This window comes from Thalassophryne amazonica, chromosome 2 (genome assembly GCF_902500255.1).
Source record: "Thalassophryne amazonica chromosome 2, fThaAma1.1, whole genome shotgun sequence".
NCBI lineage: Eukaryota > Metazoa > Chordata > Actinopteri > Batrachoidiformes > Batrachoididae > Thalassophryne > Thalassophryne amazonica.
Window position 1 is genome coordinate 97,083,267 of NC_047104.1, and position 17,367 is coordinate 97,100,633.

The 17,367-nt window shown below is 40.1% G+C and overlaps 1 protein-coding gene across 1 annotated transcript in view; it reads left to right on the forward strand.

Annotated features, from left to right (window-relative positions):
* phlpp2 (PH domain and leucine rich repeat protein phosphatase 2) overlaps window positions 1-17,367 on the forward strand; it is a 152,537-nt gene that overhangs the window by 21,523 nt on the left and 113,647 nt on the right. The window contains exon 3 of the mRNA XM_034190209.1: window positions 6,398-6,531. Within this exon, the coding sequence (XP_034046100.1) occupies window positions 6,398-6,531 (134 nt within the window). The remainder of the gene's footprint in view (window positions 1-6,397; window positions 6,532-17,367) is intronic.

Sequence of the window (17,367 nt, forward strand, 5' to 3'; positions counted from 1 at the left end):
AACAGTTCCTAGCTGTAAAAGTATGTCTGTATGTTGATGTCTGTTGTATGTAAAAGTATGTTGATTTAATATCTTGTTAATGGATCACATGATCTCCACTGTGTGTGCGCACTGAGGCAAGACCTGAGAGGCTATTTTTGGAGCGGCTCTCCTCTTGCGCACACAATTCCACCTGCTCTGTGCGCTGGACTCTATATAAAATAATTATTTTGTAGCGGATTAATCATTTTCTGTCAAACCTTGGATGCTGAAAACACCTCTTATCACTTCTGGAATTAATGGATCACATGAGCTCCGCTGTGTGTGTGCACTGACGCACTGAGGCAGTAGTGACTCATCACGCTTCAAACGAGCATTTAGGCAGAACGCCAGCTCACAAAAGAGTGATTTTTCAGTCAATATTGGATGAACACAAAGTTAAAATTTGGGTGACTGCTTGAAACTGGATGTGTGTTTAAAGCCATGGAAGATAATAACTCCAGTGGAGCAGCTAAGAGCAGAAGCTGTTCGGCAACACAGGTGGAGAACGAAAAGACCGATTTTGAAGACATAACAAAGTTAAAAGTTGTATCATGGTGACTTGTAAGCTGCGAAAGAAATAAAGATATATATTTATATTGAAAATGATCCACAGGTGTATATAATAAAATGGCCACCTCATTCTTTTGCAGAAATAAACGGACAAACACAAAATTAAAGTGGAATCACGTTGTAAAAATTTCTGTGTTTAAAGCCAGGGAAATATAAAGCCAGCAAGCTACGGATGGAAAGGAAGCCACTTAGAAAGAGCACAGAGGCGGCTGTCCATGAAAGGACAACAGCAGCACGTGCGCAAAAGAGCGATTTTGCAGAAAAAAATGGACAAACATAAAGATTTGTGTGTTTAAAGCCGCAGGAAAAAAGCCAGAGAGCCACGGAGCCAGCGAGGGGCACAGAGGCGGCTCTCCAGGAACCCGTGGTTCGGGTCTAGCTGGTCTGGTGCATTACAGGTGGACTGCGCCAGGCTGCAGTCCACCTGTCCACAGCGCACAACTGCGGAACTGTGCTGGAGTGTCTATTTTTGGACTGTGTTTAAAAAAAAAAAAAAAGAAGGGACATCTTTAAATGCTGCTGTGAATCTGTGAATTGAAAACCCACACTTTGAAGGGACCAGGTGTGGGAGGGCTGGAGGTTTGGACCAAACTCATGCCTAAACGTGCGCTATCATGGCACTACGTGGCTTAGTGTGGCTGATGCGAGCCATTCGAGGCTGTAATGACAGGTCGGCCGTGGTTCACTAGAGGCTACTATGTGGCACATGCGGAGTACAGAGAGGCACATAGTGGCACCCTCATAGCGGATACGTGATAGATGAAAACGTGGGTTATTCTTCGAATAATCGTGACAAACCAATGCGTGGCTCCTTCTTCATCCTTCATTATTCGGTGGGACCCAGGCTTAACTGAAGATACTGCCTCTTAGAGCCACTATTCTCCCATAGTAGTTGAATAAATCCTCTCGTAGCAAAAAAAAACATGCTGTGTGGCTCATTATTCATCCTTCATTATTTGGTGGGACCAGGGCTTTACCCCATGAGGCAAGATCTTAAATGGAGCCCCAGACTGAGGAAGATTGACATCTTGAGTTTCTTCCATTGTCTAATAATTATGCCAACAGTAGTTGCCCTCTCACCAAGCTTCTCCTGTAGAATAGGAGGGCTTCTTAAAGAAGAACTAACAGGTCTGTGAGAGCCAGAATTCTTGCTGGTTGGTAGATGATCAAATACTTATGTCATGGAATAAAATGCAGATAAATTATTTAAACATCATACAATTTTGTGTGAATTTATCTGCCAAAGAAAAAGAACGTGAGAGGTGGCTGAGTGAGGTGTGGAATAAATGGAGTCAGTGACGGACAGACAATTACCTCTGCCAACAAAGTTGGGCGGAGGTTCTTTTCACTCCTGTTTGTTTCTTTGTTTGTCTGTTTGTGAGCAGCCTGTAACCCACAATTTTCATATCGTTATGAAATTTTTACAGAGGATTCATATCCTGATAGGCAAGAACTGATTCAATTTTAAAGGTCATAGGTCAACAGTCAGTCAGCCCCTCCTTAGTTGCCCTGGCTGTGTGTTTGGGGTCATTGTCATGCTGGAAGACCCAGCCATGACCCATCTTCAGTGCTCTTACTGAGGGAAGGAGGTTGTTTGCCAAAATCTTGCAATACATGACCACATCCATCCTCCCTTCAACACGGTGCAGTCGTCCTGTCCCCTTTGCAGAAGAGCACCCCCAGAGTATGATGTTTCCACCCCCATGCTTCACGGTTGGGATGGTTTTCTTGGGGTTGTTCTCATCCTGTAAACATGGTAAGTGGAGTTGAATCCAAAAAGCTCTATTCTGGTCTCGTGTGACCACATGACCTTCTCCCAAGATTGAGTGTGTGAACAGGTGTCTTTTATACAGGTAACAAGTTCAAACAGGTGCAGTTAATACAGGTAAAGAGTGCAGAATAAGAGGGCTTCTTAAAGAAAAATTAACAGGTCTGTGTGAGCCAGAGTTCTTGCTGGTTGGTAGGTGTTCAAATACTTATTTGCAGCAGTAACATACAAATAAATTATTTAAAAAAATCATACATTGTGATTTCCGGATTTTTTTTTTTTTTTTTTTAAGATTATGTCTCACAGTGGACATGCACCTAAGATGAAAATTTCAGACCCCTCCATGATTTCTAAGTGGGAGAACTTGCAAAATCACAGGGTGTTCAAATACTTATTTTTCTCGCTGTAACTGTCAAATTTTTTTTCATATTTGAGAACATTATGTAAGATGGTATCCTTTATTGACTGACAAAGTTTGATCTGGATTACAGATTTTGTGGACATTTTAATTTAATATTGAAAAGCCCATTTTGTGTACATTTTGCATTTCATCTCAATCAAAAGTGCCTCAATCACTCTCATTTTTCTGTTATGGATTTACCTACACCACCAAAATTGGATGGATTGGATGGATGTTCCAATTTTATGCCTGTTTTCTTCCGGTTACCCGTCTGAAACCAAGTGTCAAAAAGCAATGAAGAATTGTGCATAGCAGGGACAACCAATGTTCTGTGAAAATTATCTGAAAAAGAATTCAGAAACTGAAAAAGTTGGAAGGAAGCCCTGACAATGCCACAAATAAACTTTGATTCAAGTGTATGAATTAAATGCATATTCCTGATGTTTGATCATATCTAATTTAGCGTATGAAAAGCCACTTCTAAAATTTTTGAATTTTTTTTCCAATTTAAAAATTTGTGGAATTGGAAACTAGTGCTGGCGGAGGTTTGCGCTCTACGAGGGCGGTGCTCTTTTTTCCTGAAAGAAATTGTCTGAATCACACAAAGCATTATTTTCTGACTGTTTAACAGTGGTTATGTTCTAAAACTCAAATAACAGAAATCTACACAACCCTGTGGAAAGTATTTAATATGAATGGAGCCAAATCAAAGACTTCTTCCTTCTCTCTCTACATCTCTCTCAGCACATGCTTATTTGTCAATTATTTTCATTTCTGAAGTTTAGATCTCATGGTGAGATGACTTTGGTGGTTTCAAGTCTTAAAATGCTCTTTTGAAAGTGAGGTTTACACAGTAATGTCACAAAATTTAAGTCTGTGTAAATGTTGGCATTGATTTACACCCTGTCCATGAGTTTCATTAACAGAATGCAGACCTTAAGCATGCTGGACTTGATGCAGACAAGTAAAAGCGTTTCCAAAGACCTGCTGCAGTGACTGCAGGATCCCACAGTTTTACTTATTTTCCTCCGCTGTATTGTTCATCAGGGAACATGGTCGTAACCCTCTCGGATCCACAAATGTTGACAGAAATAGCAAATGAGCCTTTATCTACAGAAAGATAAAACACTTATCTACTGAACTGTGACCAGTGAGGAATCCAGGCGGCCCCTCCTTGTTTGTCCTCACAAACCACATGAGAAGGTGTGGAAGGTGGAAAAATAACCGCTGTTCCAAAATGCTTGCTGGCTTATTATCTTAAATCTATGTGGATCTTATGGGACAGCCATTAGGTACTAGTTGGACACCATGTTCAACATTTTTTTATTTTTACACTGCAAAAAAGGGGTGTCTAAAAACAAGATACATTCACTAAATTTGAGGAAAAGTATCTTGCTGCACAGATGGATAATTTCACTTGGAAAGATGTTGTTAAATCTAGAAATAAGCATGTTAAACACTTAAAATAAGAAATTAACCTTTAAAACAAGATAAATTACCTAACACTTCTAAATCTAACGTGTTTTTTTTTTTTATCTTGGTACACTGCAAATTATTTGGTTCTAACCAAAATAAATGATAATGAAAAAAAACTTTAGATTTAGAAGTGTTAGAATTTATCTTGTTTCAAAGGTTAATTTCCTATGTTAAGTGTTTGACATGCTTATTTCTAGATTTAAAAAACTTGATTCAAGACATTTTGCCAAGTGAAATGATCTGTCCATACAGCAAGATAATTTCCCTCAGATTTAGTGTTTTTATCTTGTTTTTAGACACCCCTATTTGCAGTGTACAATGTTTATCTGATTTGGAGTTAAGTAACAATGAAACCACAAGAACAAAGTCTTCCTAAGATGCTCTCTTATCTGCATTGACAACATCATCATGGTAAATCTTTCTGGTGTTGGCAATTCCACCCTTGACAACTCTGAGGGTCCTTTCACACATAGTACAAATAAGTACAAATCAAGTCATTTGTTGAGGCACAGCGGGCGGGTATAGCCAGGTAGCGTCGACGTAAATGTACGATACCGGCCTAGCAACGCCCCGGTAAAGTGATAATAATAACTGATATTATGGCATATTTCTGCTGATATGTGACTGAAAGTGACATATTTGTCGTGCTGTTGACTTTTCATATAGTCCTGCAGTGTGCCGCTCACAGGACATACATGTCCTGGCAGACAGACGTGACATTCAGATCGCCTGTTGCGTGTCCATATGAACTGATGGTCTGTTTCAGCTGGGACAGCCTATCAATGTGCGCACTCTCTCTACTAAATAGATGTATTTTTTTTCTGTTGGGGTGCCCAAATTTATGTACCTGGCTAATTTTGTTTAAAGAATTATTGCATGCTTTCTGTAAATCCTATAAACTTCATTTCACTTCTCAAATATTACTGTGTTTGTCTGCTATATGATATATTTAGCTGAAATTGCTGATCCAAACAACCAATGATTTATAAAGGAAAATCACAGAAATCGTCAGGGGTGCCCAAATGTTTGCATACAACTGTATTTATGCATTTTGCTTTCAACTTGCTCCATTTGCTTGAGGGTGCCACAATGGAGTTTGTTGAGACCCGTATGAGGATTTGGCACATCTTTTATGCCAGATGTCCTTCGTGATGCAGCTCCAGCGGAACAAACGCATGTACAACCCCTGGACTTCCCAAGTAGTCTCCCACTAATCAGAACCTACTCTGCCTATCTTGTGAGAACTGATGGGATCCAGTGTGTACAGAGTGGGATGGCTGCAGGTGAACCTTTAACACGAGTGTAAAAACACAGTTTGTTTTGATGGTATTATAATGGGCATGAGACTGTTTCTCCAAAGTACAAATAAGATGAAAATTAATTAAAATCCTTAATCTTCACCTGCCTCAAGTTTGAATCAGCTCTTTCCTAACCAACCACCTACCTCACTACATCATTTATTGAAGTCTGATTTGTTGCGATGCCTGTTATGCCCCGTTTACACGGGACTAGGACTTATATAAGACCTACAAGATGATGACATTTTGTCAACTCTCACAAGTCTTGGCTGGTCTCCGTTGTGATTTGTTATTTGTGTTTGCACAAAGCTTGCATTACGACTGAATTGTGCGAGTGGAAAATATATTAATATCAGCGATCATTGATGCAATGCCGTGCAGAGTCTATTGAGAGTTATTATGACCCATCGGATCAAGTTGAAATGTGAGAGTTTATCAAGACCAATTATAAGACCCATGTATCTGTTAACTGGTTATACAACTTGTGCGACTGTTTTTAAACAGTTCAATACACTTGCACACCTGTTGAGACCTTGCAGAGGGACGCGTCCCAGAAACATCACATATACTTGTGTTTATTGTGAGTATCGCACTCCTCTACAGAACTGACCTGGGGGTTTATTTTTTTAGGCATGCCATGACAGCGACACCCGGCTAAATGAACAGAAAACTGATCTACAGATAGTCATGTCAACATCATCAAACAATTAACACATTTTACTGGAGTTTCTATGACTGGAAAAACCATGACATGAAAAATATAAGTAGAATTTTAAAGGCATTTCAGTGACTAACATATACATAGATAGATATTCTTTCTGCTTTGAAGGAGATTATCACACCCTAATTTGTTTTACTTTGCAGGAGACTGGACCCTTCTGAGCGTCCACTCCAAATGGTGTACGACTATCTGGCAGCTATGGGCTACACAGATCCTGTACGTGTGCAGCAAGTGGCAGCCAATTCAGACCTGAGCTGTTTGATCCGTTTCTACAGTGGTGAGAGAGAAAAAAAATCATGACCAGTCTAGGCAGTTTTTTGCCGGCAACCTTTACAGCTCCTTTTTATGGTCTAAGAATGGTAAAATGACAAATGGACTGCATTTCAATAGCACTTTTCCATCTGCATCAGACGTTCAAAGCACTTTACAAATTATGCCTCACATTCACCCCGATGTCAGGGTGCTGCCATACAAGGTGCTTACTACACACCGGGAGCAATAGGGGATTAAAGACCTTGCCCAAGGGCCCTAAGTGATTTTCCAGTCAGGCTGAGATTTGAACCGAGGATCTTCTGGTATCAAGCCCAACGCCTTATCCACTGCACCAGAATGGTTTGGTTACAGTGTCCGTCTTTGCACGCATTTTGGATTTTGGCATTTGCATTGGTGTGGGTGTGTAGGTGGGCGGGGGCATTACTCGGAATGATCATTTTTCATGTTTTTTTCATCACATGGCCAAAATGTTGTCACATTTGACATTCCCTCACTACGCAAGAGGTTTGACTCACCTGTGTCTCCCTAAGTTACTCAGCTCATCCAGTTACCCAGTCACTTAGCTTCTTAAGTGCTACAATCAGAGCATTCATTGATTCCACCAAAATGCAAGCATTGTCCATGGAGTCAGAGTCATTAAACATTTCTGTACAGACAAAGGCACTGAAGGCAATGTTCTCCACAACCCTACAAGTCCAAGCTAGCATTAAACAGAGTAGGAACCACAGCATATCCCTGATGAACGCCATACTTCACTGGAAAGAGGTTGAAGGCCCTGCCCCGCCCTGTGCAGCATGTACAGTGCCTGTGCAGAGATCAGATATGATGTTAAGAAACTTACTTGGGACCTTTGAACTCGCAGTGTCCCACAGTGCAGCCTGATTAATTAAAATGAACACTGTGAAAATTAGCATCACTCACAGGGAAGCCCTATTCACATTTGTGTTCAATGAGGACTGGATAGTGTGCAGTTAATGGTTGACGTCTTGAGTATGAACCCAGACTGCTCTGGTTGCTAAGCAGAAAGCAGCTTGCACTGAATCCTGTTGAGAATGATCCATGCAAGTACCTTGCATAGAATAAAGAGCAGTGTAATGCCCCTGTTGGTATTACAGTCCCGGCAGCCGCCCTTTCTTTTCCACAAAAGCCCAACGAGTCCTTTCTTTCAGTCTATTAGGATGATTCCAATCTTCCAAATGGAAGCAAAGATTGTTTGTAGCAACAGAAGAACAGCATCTCCAACCACCTGAATAAGTTCAACCCCAGTACTACATATCCCTGGAAAATCTTAACTGCTATCAGCTCTTTCACCACCTGTACAATCTGAGATTTGGTGGGTCTCATCTGATTGGTTGATCAGTCTCCAGAATTCAAGCATTGCACATGTCCAGCACCCTCACAGGAGGATTAGGTTTGTACGATTGCTCAGGGCAGCCGACCCAACACTGTAGTACAACAGTCTTGTTTGTTGCAGCGCAGCTGACATGAATGTGTGGACTATTTGTCTGTTTGTGTCATGTGAAGTGATGTTCTTAGAACAGCAGCAGTTAAAGCATTTGGTGTCAGGAGTAAACGGTAAATAATATCTCATAATGTGTCTCCACTTTATATAATCATGTTCCTGTTGAGTCAGTGGAAGTCCTTGTTTTTTTTGGGTAAGATGTATGCTGCTGTGCTCAGGGAAGAGGAAAACAAGCTCTAATATTTAAAAGTTTTGTCTTTCTTTCTACATGCAGTAGAGCAGGGCAGGGGTCCCCAACCTTTTTGACTCTATGGACCGGACAGTAGTTGTCAGATTGTGTGTGTGTTGGGGGGGCACTACAGACCCGATTGTAATCATAATCTACTAATGTTATATTTGATGTATAAAGCACAGCAAAAGTATAATTGAACCTTAACCACTGTCCAATGTGTTTTTAACATCCAGTTTACTGCAGAGCCTTGTTTTAGTGATAGTCAGAGCAGAAAATCTGGCCACACACAAGTAATGCCTTTGTGGGAAGTTGTGGGTATTTTCCTTTAACTTTAATCAAGAAGGATAGGATAGATCTTTAGTCCTGCAGTTTTGTTTTTTTGTTTGTTTGTTTTTTGTTTTGTTTTTTTACGCAGTAGTTGTTTCTCTCATGCTGGTGCGAGAAATGATTTGAATGTACAGAAAGTACAAGTACAGTGGGGAAAATAAGTATTTGAACACCCTGCGGTTTTGCAAGTTCTCCCACTTAGAAATCATGGAGGGGTCTGAAATTTTCATCTTAGGTGCATGTCCACTGTGAGAGACATAATCTAAAAAAATAAAAAAAAAAATCCGGAAATCACAATGTATGATTTTTTTTTATATATATATCATTTATTTGTATGTTACTGCTGCAAATAGGTATTTGAACACCTGTGAAAGTCAATGTTAATATTTGGTGCAGTAGCCTTTATTTGCAATTACAGAGGTCAAACAGTTCCTGTAGTTTTTCACCAGGTTTGCACACACTGCAGCAGGGATGTTGGTCCACCCCTCCATACAGATCTTCTCTAGATCTTTCAGGTTTGGAGTTTCAGCTCCCTCCAAAGATTTTCTATTGAGTTCAGGTCTGGAGACTGGCCAGGCCACTCCAGGACCTTGAAATGCTTCTTACGGAGCCCCTCCTTAGTTGCCCTGGCTGTGTGTTTGGGGTCATTGTCATGCTGGAAGACCCAGCCATGACCCATCTTCAATGCTCTTATTGAGGAAAGGAGGTTGTTTGACAAAATCTCATAATACATGACCCCATCCATCCTCCCTTCAATACGGTGCAGTTGTCCTGTCCCCTTTGCAGAAGAGCACCCCCAGAGTATGATGTTTCCACCACCATGCTTCACGGTTGGGATGGTTTTCTTGGGGTTGTTCTCATCCTCTAAACATGGTAAGTGGAGTTGATTCCAAAAAGCTCTATTCTGGTCTCATCTGACCACATGACCTTCTCCCATGCCTCTTCTGGATCATCCAGATGGTCACTGGTCAACTTCAGACGGGCCTGGACATGTGCTGTCTTGAGCAGGGGGACCTTGCTGCCCTGCAGGATTTTAAACCATGACAGCATCATGTGTTACTAATGTAATCTTTGTGACTGTGGTCCCAGCTCTCTTCAGGTCATTGACCAGGTCCTCCTGTGTAGTTCTGAGCTTTCTCAGAATCATCCTTACCCTACAAAGTGAGATCTTGCATGGAATCCCAGACCAAGAGAGACTGACAGTCATCTTGTGTTTCTTCCACTTTCTAATAAATAATCATAACAGTTGTTGTCTTCTACCAAGCTGCTTGCCTGTTGTCCTGTAGTCCATCCCAGCCTTGTGCAGGTCTACAGTTTTGTCCCTGGTGTCCTTAGACAGCTCTTTGGTCTTGGCTATGGTGGACAGGTTGGAGTGTGATTGATTGAGTGTGTGAACAGGTGTCTTTTATACAGGTAACAAGTTCAAACAGGTGCAGTTAATACAGGTAAAGAGTGCAGAATAAGAGGACTTCTTAAAGAAAAATTAACAGGTCTGTGTGAGCCAGAATTCTTGCTAGTTGGTAGGTGTTCAAATACTTATTTGTAGCAGTAACATACAAACAAATTATTAAAAAAATCATACATTGTGATTTCCGGATTTTTTTTTTTTTTTTTTTTTTTTTTTTGATTATGTCTCTCACAGTGGACATGCACCTAAGATGAAAATTTCAGACCCCTCCATGATTTCTAAGTGAGAGAACTTGCAAAACCACAGGGTTTGCAAATACTTATTTTCCTCACTGTAAAAAGTTTGTGTATTCACTCCATCCTACTGATCTGAATGAACCTCTCAGAAATTGAGGTTCCAGCAGCATTTTATAGCAGCACACAGGGTAAGAAGCACACAGAGTATCAAAAGTTAAAATAAAAAACAATTTGCAAAATGTAAATACAAATATAAATACCAGAAATACTGCTCGCTACTGGTTTCCTGGCTACTACTGCTCCTCTCCTTTCCATCCTCTGTCTTCCTGTTACTCCTCCTTCCCCAGAGTGAGGAGTTGTACAGTCTGATGGCCTGAGGGACAAAGGAGCCTTTCAGTCTGTTGGTCCTGCACTTGGGAAGGAGCAGTCTGTGGCTGAAGAGGCTTCTCTGGTTGCTGATGTGTGCAGAGGGTGACTGTCATTGTCCGTAATGTCCAGCAGTTTGTCGGCATTATGGATGATGCGAGTCCCTCTCTTTTGTCTGCAAACCCAGTAAAAAAAAAAAGTCAGTTGATTGTTTCTTCATTTTCTTAAACATTTCTGCTTGTTAGTCAACTCACTTCATCTCTACTAAAAGTGAATGCCAACTTCAGCTTGTGCACCTTTTGAGGACGCAGAACACAATGCGCTGTGTATAAAAAAATAAATAAAAAAAGCATGCAAAACTGCACTAAAAAAAAAATCAGCGAAACTGCAAGACTGCGAAAGGTGAACCGCGTTATAGCGAGGGACCACTGTATAGTAAAACTCGCATACAATGGATTCAGGTGGATTCAGTTGTGTCCATTATAATCAAAATCCGCTGTGTATAAAATGGAAAAAATCATCTCTCTGTCTGTCTATCTGTCTTATCTATCTATCTATAAGTTACAGTCAGGAGGCGCTAAATTATCTATGGGGAATAAGCAGCACCAATGTGGCTTATGATTTTCCCTGATTAAATGCTTGACCTTGAATAGGGACCTGCCTCATGTAATGGCCAGGTCAAAACAATGTCTGGAAAAAAATAAACACCTGCCTTAAATGCCTGCTGGGCATTATGTGCATTAAAAAAGATTGCATTCGGTCCATATCACTCTTTTTTTTCTAAGTCCGCTGCAAAGTGGTACCTTTAAAATCCTAAAGCCTGATTTATGCTTCTACAGCTCCATAACTCTGTGGCCACACAATGATGTCAATGTGCGCGTTGGTGGGTATCTTAATAAAATTTACAGCAGGAACAGTGGCTTTTCTGGATCAATTTGTCCCTCAACAAGCTCCACTTGTTTATACAATCATCACCCTCCAAACCAACATTATGGCACATGCAATTTCCTGCCATGAATTCTAGGTCATGTGAGCGTTTTTGTAGTTTTTGTGTTGTGAAATTGGTCATAATTGCAGACTTTTCTGCCAAATGTTCCTCTTTGATCCACGATTGAAATGTAATCAGCGGGCCTACTGCAAAAACTTTTAAAATGTGATGGAAGAGGAAGGTGTGAAAGTGAAAAAGTGACCAGTCAGTGCTCTTGTGGTCTCCACCTTTTCAACCAGGCTGTGGAGAGGGTTTGCAACCACGCAGAGGGCTCTATTCTAAAGCAGTAGTTTTTGGTTTGCCACACCCAGGGATATGTGTGCAGTGATGGACGTTTTCCAGAAATTCTCGGAAATCCAAATTTTTACTTACATGGTGAACGTTTCCAGGTTATTTATATCATACTTCAGAATCCAATACTGCTCCACACCCAAACAATAGGTGGCGATAATGCACTGTGTTGGCTTGCAAACCATCAATAACCTTGAAGGAAGAAGAAGGGTTATTTTTATTTTCCTGTCCTGCGTTGGATTTAGTCTGTGGTTTGTATTTGTAAAATTGTTTGGAAATATCTCTGATGATACGTCACAGTGGATATTAAGTCAGATGTTTTCATGTCGTGATCGGTAACTGAAGAATGATGTAACATGCAAACAGCAGAGAAAGAGACCCCGTTACAGATTTTAAAATGAATTCCACATCATGTTGAAACAAAGAAATGAATGAAACGTTCTGCAGGGAGGTGATTTAAAGTTCATCAGGAATAAATTCAAATGGGATTTGTTAAAGCAAAAAGGGACCAAAACGCCGACCTGACTTTTTTTTTAATCATCACTTGTACAGAAAAGCATGAAGTCTTTGATCTTATTATAAATTGTTTTTGATGGAATTCTTTGTCAGTTGACATTAAATTAATTTCACACAAATCAAACTTTGTCTTTGGGAGGAATTTACTTCAAACTGTCTCCATGCAGACGCGATATGTTAGCCTTTTATATCTGCATTTTGTGGTTTATTCTGTTACATGGACATGAAAAACTCATGTGAATTAAAATATGATAAATATTTAACATGAGCTTAGAAGTCAGATATTGATGTGGAAAAACTGTGCGTCATTTTGCACAACACATAAGTTGTGAGTATCCCAGAAACGCTGATGTCAGCACTGGATGGAAAAATCCGTTATTGTGTTTCCCATTTATGGAAGTGAATAAGAAAATAATTAAAACCCAAATCAGTGTTCCTGAGACTAAAAGTTACATTGGTGACTTAATGAACAGTAGATGCCATTTTTCTTGTATCAAATTTTATTTGAAGACACTATCAGTTATTATAAAAGCACAAATTGCTGAAGTCAAATGTTTTAGATAAATGTAGTGAGAGAACAGTAACAGTCCAATGCAAACATGTGGTCTTATCACATAGTAATAACACTTTGTTCTAATCCATGTGACAGACTGTGTGTTATAGTTTTGTCATCTTGTAGCATCACGATACAAGTTGTGTGAAAAGACTCTTCCCTGGGCTGGAAAAATATACATGAACCAACAAAAAAATAGATTTAGATTTTTTTTTTTTTTTTTTTTTTTTTTTGTGGGTGAATAGATCTGTGGGGTCTGCGGGGGGAAAAAAGAGTCATTGGAGCCAGCCTGCCCTCAAAAACAAAGTCCGGTCTATACAATGTCTATTACATGGAAACTATACAAAAACATTGTGACTTTTGCTTTTGTCCCGTGAGTGTGAGAATATTCGGTTTATACAGTGATGGTTTAGGTGAGTTTTACTATTTTTATTTATTTATATAATATATAGTATTTTCCAGAATATAAGTCACTGTTGTTTTTTTTTTTTCTAGTTTGGGAGGTCCTGCGACTTATACTGTGGTGCGACTTATAATCACACTTTATGTTAAGAATAATTGTAATAAGTGTTTATATTCGGTTGCAAAGTCCGACGTAACGCGTCACGTGATAAATCTCCTTCCAGACCCAAACAAAGAAAATACGTGTTTTTCTCTGCACTCGTTGGTTCTGGTGGCACAGTGTAAACAGTGAAAGAATGCCACAGTGTTGTGTGCCCATGTGCACCAATTGACCTGAAACTTTGCTGGATTTGTCTTTCTATAGGTTTCAGAAAAAAGTAGAGTAAGGTAAATAAACACGACTATATCAGACGTGTTATTGCCAAGTGGACCCAACAGATAATGTTAATGTCACTTTTTGCAAAAGTATTTAATTCAGATCAGTGATTGCAAGTGGGACGGGTATCGTTAAGAATCTGTGAATTATTTGTTATTCAGTTCACATTGTGCTGAAGCTAGCTGATGGTCGGAGATAACAGCTCTGAAAACTTACCATGACGAAAACACGTTTGTTTTTGTCTCGCAACGCTCCGCTGAAGAAATGAGATTATTCCGAATATTTGCCCAGACTGACAACAAATTTGACAAAAGTAAGTACTTTCATGGATTTTTTGAGGCATTTTGTGACTGCAGAAACATGCGGTCCCGTGTTATTAAACAAACGCACACTCCGCTGCGTAAAACGAGATTAGCTGCCTACTCAGTGGGTCATAGTCCGACGATTTAGCCAGACTGACTTTTCCAGGAGTCAAAGCACTAAGCAAAATAAAGAGTAATAAAAATACACAACAACAATGCACAGAAATCCCAAATTAAAGTGCTGATAACACATAAAAAGAAAAATCCCTCCAGTTTGACTGGGCGTATAGTGCGACTTTTGGGGTGTGTGTGTGTGTGTGTGTGTGTGTGTGTGTGTGTGTGTGTGTGTGTGTGTATATATATGTATGTATGTATATATATATATATATATATATATATATATATATATATATATATATATATATATATATATATATATATATATATATATACAGTACTGTTCATAATAATAGTAGTGCTATGTGACTAAAAACATTAATCCAGGTTTTGAGTATATTTCTTATTGTTACATGGGAAACAAGGTGCCAGTAGATTCAGTAGATTCTCACAAATCCAACAAGACCAAACATTCATGATATGCACACTCTTAAGGCTATGAAATTGTAAAAAAAATTAGTAAAAAAAAGTAGAAAAGGGGGTGTAGAAAAGGGGGTGTTCACAATAATAGTAGCATCTGCTGTTGACGCTACAAACTCAAAACTATTATGTTCAAACTGATTTTTTAGCAATCCTGTGAATCACTAAACTAGTATTTAGTTGTATAACCACAGTTTTTCATGATTTCTTCACATCTGTGAGGCATGGAGTCAACCAACTTGTGGCACCTTTCAGCTGTTATTCCACCCAAGATTCTTTAACAACATTCCACAATTCATTCACATTTCTTGGTTTTGCTTCAGAAACAGCTTTTTTGATGTCACCCCACAAGTTCTCAATTGGATTTAGGTCCGGGGATTGGGCAGGCCAGTCCAAAACATTAATTTTGTTGGTTTGGAACCAAGATTTTGTTCGTCTATTAGTGTGCTTGGGTCATTGTCTTGTTGAAACACCCATTTCAAGGGCATGTCCTCTTCAGCATAAGGCAACATGACCTCTTCAAGTATTTTGACATACCCAAACTGATCCATGATACCTGGTATGTGATATATAGGCCCAACACCATAGTAGGAGAAACATGCCCATATCACGTTCTTTGGCAAATTGTAACCTCTTCTGCACGTCTTTTATTTAACAGAGGGACTTTGCGGGGGATTCTTGAAAATAAATTAGCTTCACACAGGCGTCTTCTAAGTGTCACAGCACTTACAGGTAACTCCAGACTGTCTTTGATCATCTTGGCGTTGATCAATGTGTGAGCCTTTGCCATTCTGGTTATTCTTCTATCCATTTTGATGGTTGTTTTCCGTTTTCTTCCACGCATCTCTGTTGTTTTTTTGTTTTTTTTTGTCCATTTTAAAGCATTGGAGATCATTGTAGATGAACAGCCTATAATTTTTTTGCACCTGCGTATAAGTTTTCCCCTCTCCAATCAACTTTTTAATCAAACTACGCTGTTCTTCTGAAGAATGTCTTGAACGTCCCATTTTCCTCAGGCTTTCAACGAGAAAAGCATGTTCAACAGGTGCAGTTTTTGTCATGGAAAGGAGCGGACGCTTCGCGCGTCACGACGGCAAGCGAGACAAAGAACACCTCCGTTTCAGAGTGCCAGAAGGACAAGCTGGGACATGCCTTTCAGTACTTACCAGTCGAGTGAGTATCAGAGAAATTGTGGAGAGGTGGACATGTCCCAGCTTGTCCTTCTGGCACTCCGAAACGGAGGTGTTCTTTGTCTCGCTTGCCGTCGTGACGCGCGAAGTGTCCGCTCCTTTCCATGACAAAAACTCCTCATAACAGTGGAATGTGCCGTTCATTTCCAAACTGCACGCTGTGTTTTATCTGGGACGTCGTCTGGACTAGCACAGGAATTGTGAAAAGACGTGGACATCAGCACAGACGTGCGGAGGAATTCCGCGCGTCACAGCGGTGCCGGACGCGCAAAGCAATGCTGTGATGAAGCTTCACAGAACATGTTCTGGCATGTCCAGGCACATCCACAATTTCTTGGATAATCACTCGACTGAAAAACCACCAACAGCTGTCTGAACGCCATCTCAAAGCCGTCCTGTGAGACCAAAACGGAGGTGGTTTTGTGTCGGTCCAGCAGCGAATCCATCATGACGCGCAAAGCGTCTGCTCGGCTTTCCACGACAAAATCTCTTGTTAAAAGTGAAATCTGCAGGAAAATGGGTGATGTCCAGCTCTTGTGATAACCAGAGAAAGTGCACACGATGGTCACGGATCCACAGAGCGATCCGTTTAGAAATGAAATGGTCGTTCAGCCTGTCGATGGCAGCTGGAGCGCGGCGCGCCCCACAACTGCTGTGGGCCGTCCTTAAAGTGACAGTAACATCCCTTAATGTCTTTGAAGCCCATAAAATTTTCACCAAAAACCACCTGAATTTCTCGAATGGTGTCCACATGGATGTGCCTCACAGTTTCTAAAAAAAATTTGATCAAGCAAAGCAGCAGTCTCTCAGCCATTTCCCTGACAATGAAAATCCGCCGAGGGGGCTGGACCACTCCTCACTCAAAGCCTGCTCACAGTCGAATGACGCAACCGACAGGCGTGAAAAAAATCACAAGTTCAAACAGGTGCAGTTAATACAGGTAAAGAGTGTAGAAAAAGAGGGCTTCTTAAAGAAAAATTAACAGGTCTGTGAGAGCCAGAATTCTTGCTGGTTGGTAGGTGTTCAAATACTTATTTCATGCAATAAAATACAAATTAATTATTTAAAAATCATACAATGTGATTTTCTGGATTTTTTTTTTTTAGATTCTGTCTCTCACAGTTGAAGCTTACCTACGATAAAAAGGTGGGAAAACCTGCAAAAGTGACAGGGGGTCAATTACTTATTTTCCCCACTGTATGTCACATGTCATAGAATTCAATGGACGTCGACATTGTTTGACCTTTACCTTGCAGACCAAGCATTTAACACAGTCAAAACTTTTCCATTTATTAATCCTATTAGTACAACCAATAATTTGCACCACTCTTTACCAAAATTTGAGCAACTTTAACTTCTGACCCCTGTACAAACTGAAATTGACCTTTGTCACCATTCTTGCTGTTTTACCCCATAACTCCATAACATTCAGTCATAAATAGTCCAAACTATACCTTTTTGGAATATTTATCTTCAGACACATAATGTGGTATAGCTTTCAATATGATTGGAGCATTTTAAAATTTTGACCCCTGTGTAATTCTTCAATTGACCCCTACCTGGCCACCTATTGAAAAGTGAAGTGGATACTCAG